The sequence below is a fragment of the Arachis duranensis genome, chromosome 9 (genome assembly GCF_000817695.3).
Source record: "Arachis duranensis cultivar V14167 chromosome 9, aradu.V14167.gnm2.J7QH, whole genome shotgun sequence".
Taxonomy (NCBI): Eukaryota; Viridiplantae; Streptophyta; class Magnoliopsida; order Fabales; family Fabaceae; genus Arachis; species Arachis duranensis.
Genome location: NC_029780.3, coordinates 19838887 through 19846498, shown reverse-complemented (window position 1 = coordinate 19846498; position 7612 = coordinate 19838887). Strand labels below are relative to the sequence as shown.

Genomic DNA, 7612 nt, shown 5'->3' with positions numbered 1-7612 from the left:
TCCATTATTGCCCTCCCGCCGAGCATTCTTAATATCCTTCGTAACATCTTCTATGTCTTCATCATTCTGCACCAATTCGTTAATCCATTTTCATGAGCACCATGCCAACTACCAAATAAGTATAAAGATATGTTTGTATTAAAAGTTATTTAAGCTTTTTCAAAACTAATAATCAATCTAAGTGATAGATAAAATAAAAAATAAGAAAAAAATATCACGTGTATAAAAAAATTAATTATAAATCAGTCACTATATATATTATTTAATTCTAACATATATTTTATATGAATAACTAATTTAGTGATATTTTTATATATGTTTTAATGTCATTAAAAAAGAATTTTTAAAATTAGAGAATTAGAGATAGAAAAAAATAGAATTCACTAAAAAAATTAACCAAAAAGTAAAAAGAAATATTTTAAGACATTTTAAGATTCACATATTTAATTCTCCTAATACAATTTCTAATTTCGATTTTAGTGTACATAATACGATAAAAAAAAACATGGGTGTGTGCGGTTACCTCGCTTAAGTAGGTGGAGTCATGGAGGTCTTGTTTCCGGCTATAAATGTGTGTATTGTTTGTTGACGCTCCAAGCGAACACACAGACGAATATTCTATCAAGGGTTCGTTACAGAAGCCGTTATCCACCACTTTCCTCTTATTATTATTACTAACAGATTTTAACTGCTTTTCAGGAAACGGTTCCTCTTTGTTGTTATCAGCCTCACGTGAAACAGAATTATTCTGACTAAGCATTGAAGGTCTTAAAAAAGCGGAGAAATTCATGAGCTTTCCTGCTGCAAAGTCTTGTTGGTTTAATAATGATGAGTCTGCTATTCTTGGTTTCTTGAAAGTAGTTGTTGCTGCTGACGATGATGAATTATACAAAGATGTGTATGAGAATTGTGATGCTGCTGCTGCCGCTTCGTGTTTATTATTATCTTTTTCTTTTGAGGGTGTCTTCTTCGTTGTTATGATACTACTACTTATACTTGACGATGATCCTTCTTTCACCACAATTTGCTCCAAAGAACAATCATTCGCGTAACTGAAAATTTAAAAAATAAATAAACAAGAGAGAGAGAAAGAGAGTGAAAAAAGAGAGGGAGAGTGGCTTCTTACATGGAGGTTGGGTTCATCCCAGCACGAAAGAGTTCAAGCTTCTTCTCAGCCATTAAAGAAAGAAAGAAAGATTGGAAATTGTTTCACAAATAATAATAATAATAATAATAATAATAATAATAATAATAATAAATTAAGTTAGATGTTTCAGATTGTTAACTCGTATATTGAAAAATGCTATAGTAGTGGTGGCATGGAGAGAATATATATAGCTCCAAAGTATATAAATAGGTGAAAGAAGCATGGCATATGAGATGACTAGCTAGCTAGTCCAAATCGGAGGAAATTAATTAATTTAATTAATATTAGAACATGTGGTCCACATGTTAGATTGTCATATCTCAATTTAAGTTCCTAGTACTCATTTGTGTAAAATAAATAATAATTCAGGTATAGCGCCAAAGTCTATTATATCATATTTGTTTGCATAAATATTATCCACATCTGCCCCATTATGGGAGTTAGGTACCAACTGAGATAATGGGATGGACCAGTGTCTTGTCTAAAGAAAAAGAATCAAATCCATACAAAATTATATCTTTCCATACTCTTAATTATGAGATACTAGTTTTTTCAGGGTTTTTTTCTTTTCTTTTCGTACTTATACCTCAAGTTCTGATACCATGTATCTAGCTTCCTTCCAAATCAAATATGAGTTTATTTACGTAAAGAAATAAGGATAAGATCTAAAGATGGACATATAAGTATCGTTTTCAGATTATTAGTATTAGGATTAAATATTATTTTAGTTCTTATAATTTACTAAAATTATTCTCAACGTTAATGATATGATAATGTATAAAGAGACTGAGAGAATTAGATAAAAATATGAAAAAATAGAATTAAAATTCTTAAAATTAGAATTAAGATAGAAAAAATTTAGAATTTTTAATTATATTATGCATATTCATATTATTATATTTTATTCTTATTTATAGCATAATTCTCTAAATAAATTATAGGCTCAATACTATTTTAATATTATCCTCTCCTTTAAAATAATCTTGTTTTTAAGGTTGTGAAAATAATAATAAATGTGAATTATAATTAATAGAAAATAATTAATTTTAAAATAATATTTTTTATGTCACTGTTTAAAATTAAAAAAAATTATTACCAAAATTTTATTGTTTAAAAAAAATTAGGTCCATAAAAAATTGTTTAATAATACTATTTAACATTCTGGTTGATAATAATACAAGAATGCTATCTCGAATGTTGGCCAATTTGCCATTGGATTGCGCTGCTGCCAAAGTCAAAACTACATCAGATCGTGCCCGATTAGTCTCCCAGCTGCCTCCCAAAAATATTGAGTCTCTGCTGTTTCTTTAGCATGCCACAACTTCTCAGCACAAGGGATCCACCAATAGCCATTCTCACTATTGAACATTAGAAGATCATCCTATTAAGTAATGTGACTTGAATCCAAGCTAGTGTAGAAGGTGGTGATCACTCTCGGCATGTAAGGCATGTAAGAGATTGAGAGAATATGATAGAAATCAAAAGGAATAAGATTGAGATTTTTAGAATTAGAGTTTTTAATTTTTTTTTTATCAAAGATGGGGAGATTCGAACCCGCGATCTTTTAAGTAAATATGGAGAAACTATATTATTTGAATTATAATTTGTTGACGAATTAGAATTTTTAATTACATTATGCATATCCACATTATTACATCATCGTACTCCTATTTATAACATAATTTTTTAAGTGAGTTATAAGTAATATTAATTTTAACAGTTAATTTTAGTTTAATTTTAAAATCATCATTCCAGTCCCAAATATTTTTTTAAAGACAAAATTGTCTCTTTATTTCTTTTCTTTTATCTCATTTTCACAAAATCTTTTAGGGACACTCTACTATACAGATTAAAGTTGTATATAGAGAACATAAATTCTTTTTATAGTTATTTTTTATTATTTTATTGTTGTTTAAAATGTGGGTCCTAACTTTTTTAATCTCTCTTTCATCCCATAAAAAGAAAGATCTATAAACTTACATCTTTATCGTATAATTCACCAATCTTTTATCCGTTCTTCATTACTCACAACATAACCAAAAAAATATTTACCAATATGATTGTTTGAAATTCTAACACAAATTCTTTTCTATTGAACTTGCCTCTGGTGTTAGGCTTTCGAGCAACTATATTTGTGAATGGTTTCTTTTATTACGTTATGATGAATGATGAAAGATGAATGAATGACTTCGTGGAAATGAGAAAAAAATAATAAAATAAAAGAAAAACTTTTTCTTTAAAAAAAATGTTTGGGACCGAAAAGATAATTTTAAAATTAAAAAAACATTTTTGTAAAATTTTGATTTTATCCTCACATTCGCGTTTTCTCTCTTTTTCCTCCATTTCTTTCTTTCATTTTGCTCACTTTGGAGTCCGTGGTGAAACTAGAATTTTTGCTTGGCTCAAGAGGACCAACATAAAAGACATAACTAGATAGGAGGCAAAAAAAATAAAATAAAATTAAGGAGCCAAATCATAAAAATAAAAAAAGTTTATATGTAAAATTTTTAAATTGGTAGGTCATTGCCCCGTCATATAAACTATGAGTCCTATCATTACTTGCAACACCACCCCTTCTAACATTCACTCTTGATCAGATTTGAAACGAGAAGAACAATAGAAAAATTATAACGGAAAAAAGATATTAAAAAAAAAGGAGTGCTAGGAGGGCAAATTTTATGATTTGTAGTTATTAATTAGTTATTATTAATATTTTTAATAGTGTGAAATTTTATTGTAGAATTATTTACTTTGTTTTTGTTGGTTAAGTATTAGTTAAATTTTAATAAAAATACTGGTCTTCTAGACTTTTTCTAAAAAAAATAACCGAAAGACTAAAATTGAATAAAATAAGATATTTAGAATAAAAATAAGATATTTAAAATATAAAAAAATTAAAATTTAATTTAAATATTAGGTATTAAAATATTACTTTATCCAAAATAAAAAATAAAAGAAGTATACCAATCCTAAAAATTCGAATTTACATATCTCTGGTAGGGGTGTGCATGGGTCGGGTAAAATCAGGTTTGATGTGACTTAGATTCGGCCCAAAATATATATTGGGCCTATTTATTAGACCCAAATTCGACCCTAGATCCGATGAAATCTATACACTTTCGGGTTTTGATTATACCGGATAAAAATCGGGTGAAAATCGGGCCGTTAACATTACATTATCTTGATACCTTCTTATAAGCTAGCATGTGAAAATATCCAAATTTTCAAAACTTCAATCATTATTTGACATGGTAAAATTCACTTAGAAAAATATAACAAGAACCAACTCTTCTCTAAAATTAAAGCATAATCATAATCAATACTAATATTGTCTAATAATACCAAATATTTAAATTAATACAAATAACACAATATTATGCATTAATTAGTCTAAAATCTTATGCATTTTAAACATAAAATATTAACTTATAGTCTTATAATAACTAATAATACAAAATATTAAGGTTTACAATACGTAAATTTCACATAAGAATAGCCATCATCCATTACTAATAACACAAAATATTAATTGTGTATGATGACTAGCCACCGGGTCGATTTCGGGTAATCCGAGCCATGATTCGGATTCAACCCGAAATAATGACTGAGTTTATTTTTGAGACCCTTATCCGATCCTAGATCCAGTAAAATCACACCAAATTAACCCCTAAAGTGTTCGGGACCAAACTGAATCTTTGGATCGGACAGGACCATACACACCCTTAATCTCTGGTCTTTTAAATTAATTTTTAAAGTGAAATGAATAAAAATAAATAAGAGAACTGAAATATTAGGGAAAAAATTGATGGCAAGTGATGATCACAAAATTAGAGATGAAGCTGATAGGAACTGATCATAAGCAAATGAAGCCCCACAACAAAGGAATCAAAGTTGAATAGTATGGGACGATGGAGAGGGAGAAAGAGAGTGAGCCCCATATCTTGTTCTTGTGTGGCAAATTAAAGTCACCAGCATTTTCTTCTTAGACCCGGGTCCCTTTCCATCGGTGTCCACCACCACCATTTGGTTGTACGGAGCCACAGGCTCTCCCCCACGTTTTGGAATGAGATTTTTTGAGTCTTAGGATGAGAAAAATGAGCGAGGGGTCACTTGCTTTCACGTGAAGTCCCATGTCGGATCCACGTGCATGTGCCCCTTCTTGTCTGTACTTTTGCCACTCATTCATGCATCAATGCATGGCCATTTAGCCAGCTGGCACTACTATTAGGATGCAACACCGCACACCACACAGTGGAACTGGAATTTGAATTTGATTGACCTAATAAGTCAGTTTCCAATGCACTATTGCTTCTTTCCTTGACACGTTGATCGATGTTGACATTTTCACTCACTACTTTATTTTATGTGATCGAACAAATAATTCTGCTCCTCCATTTCTGCGGTGTTAACGCCTAGTACGTAGTTTCAAGTAGGACCTTTCAACTTTCATCTCCCACTTCCTAATCATTTCAAAATGGATAATAATTTGGATGTTTTAAAAGCTTATTATCATAAATTTATTTTAAAAGGATATTTTTTAGATAAATGTATCTAATAGACACAATGTGTGTGGACATCAAAGAATAAAATTTGTCAAATATTTCTAAAAGATTTTATTTAATTTAAAGGAGCTTCCAGACCTAATTTTCAGGTCCTTCTTCTAAGCAACTACCAAAATCGATTATCTGGACTTGAGTTACCATCACAGTCTAGATAGGTTTAATAATTACAAACTGGGTTAAAAATTTTAAATTCTTAACCAAACATTCAAATTCAAATACCTCCTTTATTTTATTTCATTTTAGCTGACAAAATAAGATAACGGCCACAAATTATATAAAAAGAGTCAAAAACTCCCTTAAGTACGTCACACATTCCTAACTCTCACTTATACCTTTTAGATTCATTTTGAGTTGAGTGTCGGAGTGTTTTTACAGGTACCACTGCACCTCTCGTCACTCTAGAAGTCCGATCCATCACCACCAAAACCGGCCAGTCTCTGATCCATCTCACAACCCATACGAGTGACATCACGTACATTGGCGCCGTCTGTGAAAACTTGCCAAGTCTTGGCGGCCTGGCGAAATAATCCGAGGAGCGGTCCTTAAACCACCATGCATGAGTTAGACCCACCAACACCAGAATCGCGGGACAACGCTTCCCTCCCGCCGACTTATGAGAGGATAACCAGCACCATGCATCGATAGCCAACCCCCGATAGGCAGCAACCAAAAAAAGACATTCGTCAACCCGATAAGACCCGAGCACCCAACAACCTAAGAGAGAAGGCAATTTAGATAATCCAAGAACTCTATCAGAGAGTACAAACCCTTGAGGGTCAGGTCACATCCAAAGAGTGATACCATTCGGAATATGCAAGCCAAGCGACCTCCCAAGAGCCGATCATGGAGGGAAACCAAGAATGGAAGGTCACCTAAATGGCGACACGGGAAATGACAAGATCGCAGCGTCTCCCGGGAGCCAAAGCGCCGATGCGACGATGACAACAGAAGACACCGACGGAATTCCAAGCGGACAAGAAGCGAGCACGCAATAATGGGAGCCACCTTGTTCACCGAGAGAATCCTGAAGGCCAAACTACAAAGGGTTTTGACAAGTCGACCGACATGAAGTACGACAGGACAAAGGACCCCCAAGAACACCTCACGACCTTCGAGGCCAGAATGAACCTGCAGGGAGCCGCCGATTTGGTTCGATGCAGGGCCTTTCCAGTAGCCTTAGCCGGCCCCGTCATCAAGTAGTTCAACACCCTCTCTAACGGCTCGATAGCCAGTTTCGACAACGTCTCCAAGAAGTTCATAGTACAGTTCACTACCAGGATTGCCAAAGCAAAGCACCCGATCAGCCTGCTCGAAATCACAAAAAGAAAAGACAAACTCACAAGGAAATACCTCGACACGTTAAATGATGTATGCCTAACGGTTGACGGGCTCACGGACTCTGTGACCAGCCTTTACTTGACCAATGGCCTCATGAACAAAGACTTCTGGAAGCACCTCACTACCAAATTGGTCTGGACCACGCATAAAATTCAAAACGTCGCAAGAAAATACATAAACGACGAACAGATAAGCCAAGTTATTGCCACCAATAAACGGTAGCACGGCACTACAGCTGCTCTAAACAACCCGTCACCCAAAGACACCCCGAAAGAACATTTCAAATCCACTGTGCCTCAACCGGCCATCAAAGTGGAAAAGTTTCCGAATTATACCCCCTACCAGCCCCTATCATGGAGATCTATCACCAGATAGCATAACGGAGCATTCTCCCAAAGGCATGACAGTTGAAGGAATGGACAGACGGTAACAAAAGTTTGTACTGCGATTATCATCGAGGATACGAACACAAGATCTAAAACTGCTTTGATCTGAAAGACGCCATCGAACAAGCCATCTGAGACGACAAACTCTCCGAATTTGTCAAGATTATCCGTGAACCCAG

The 7612-nt window shown here is 33.5% G+C and overlaps 1 protein-coding gene across 1 annotated transcript in view; it reads right to left on the bottom strand.

Annotated features, from left to right (window-relative positions):
* LOC107465071 (transcription factor PHYTOCHROME INTERACTING FACTOR-LIKE 15) overlaps positions 1-1225 on the bottom strand; it is a gene marked incomplete in the record, with an annotated part of 2470 nt that extends 1245 nt beyond the window's left edge. Inside the window, 3 exon segments of the mRNA XM_016084052.3 lie at positions 1-66; positions 524-1052; positions 1127-1225. Coding sequence (XP_015939538.1) covers positions 1-66; positions 524-1052; positions 1127-1179 — 648 coding nt within the window.
* Positions 1226-7612: the final 6387 nt, after the last annotated feature.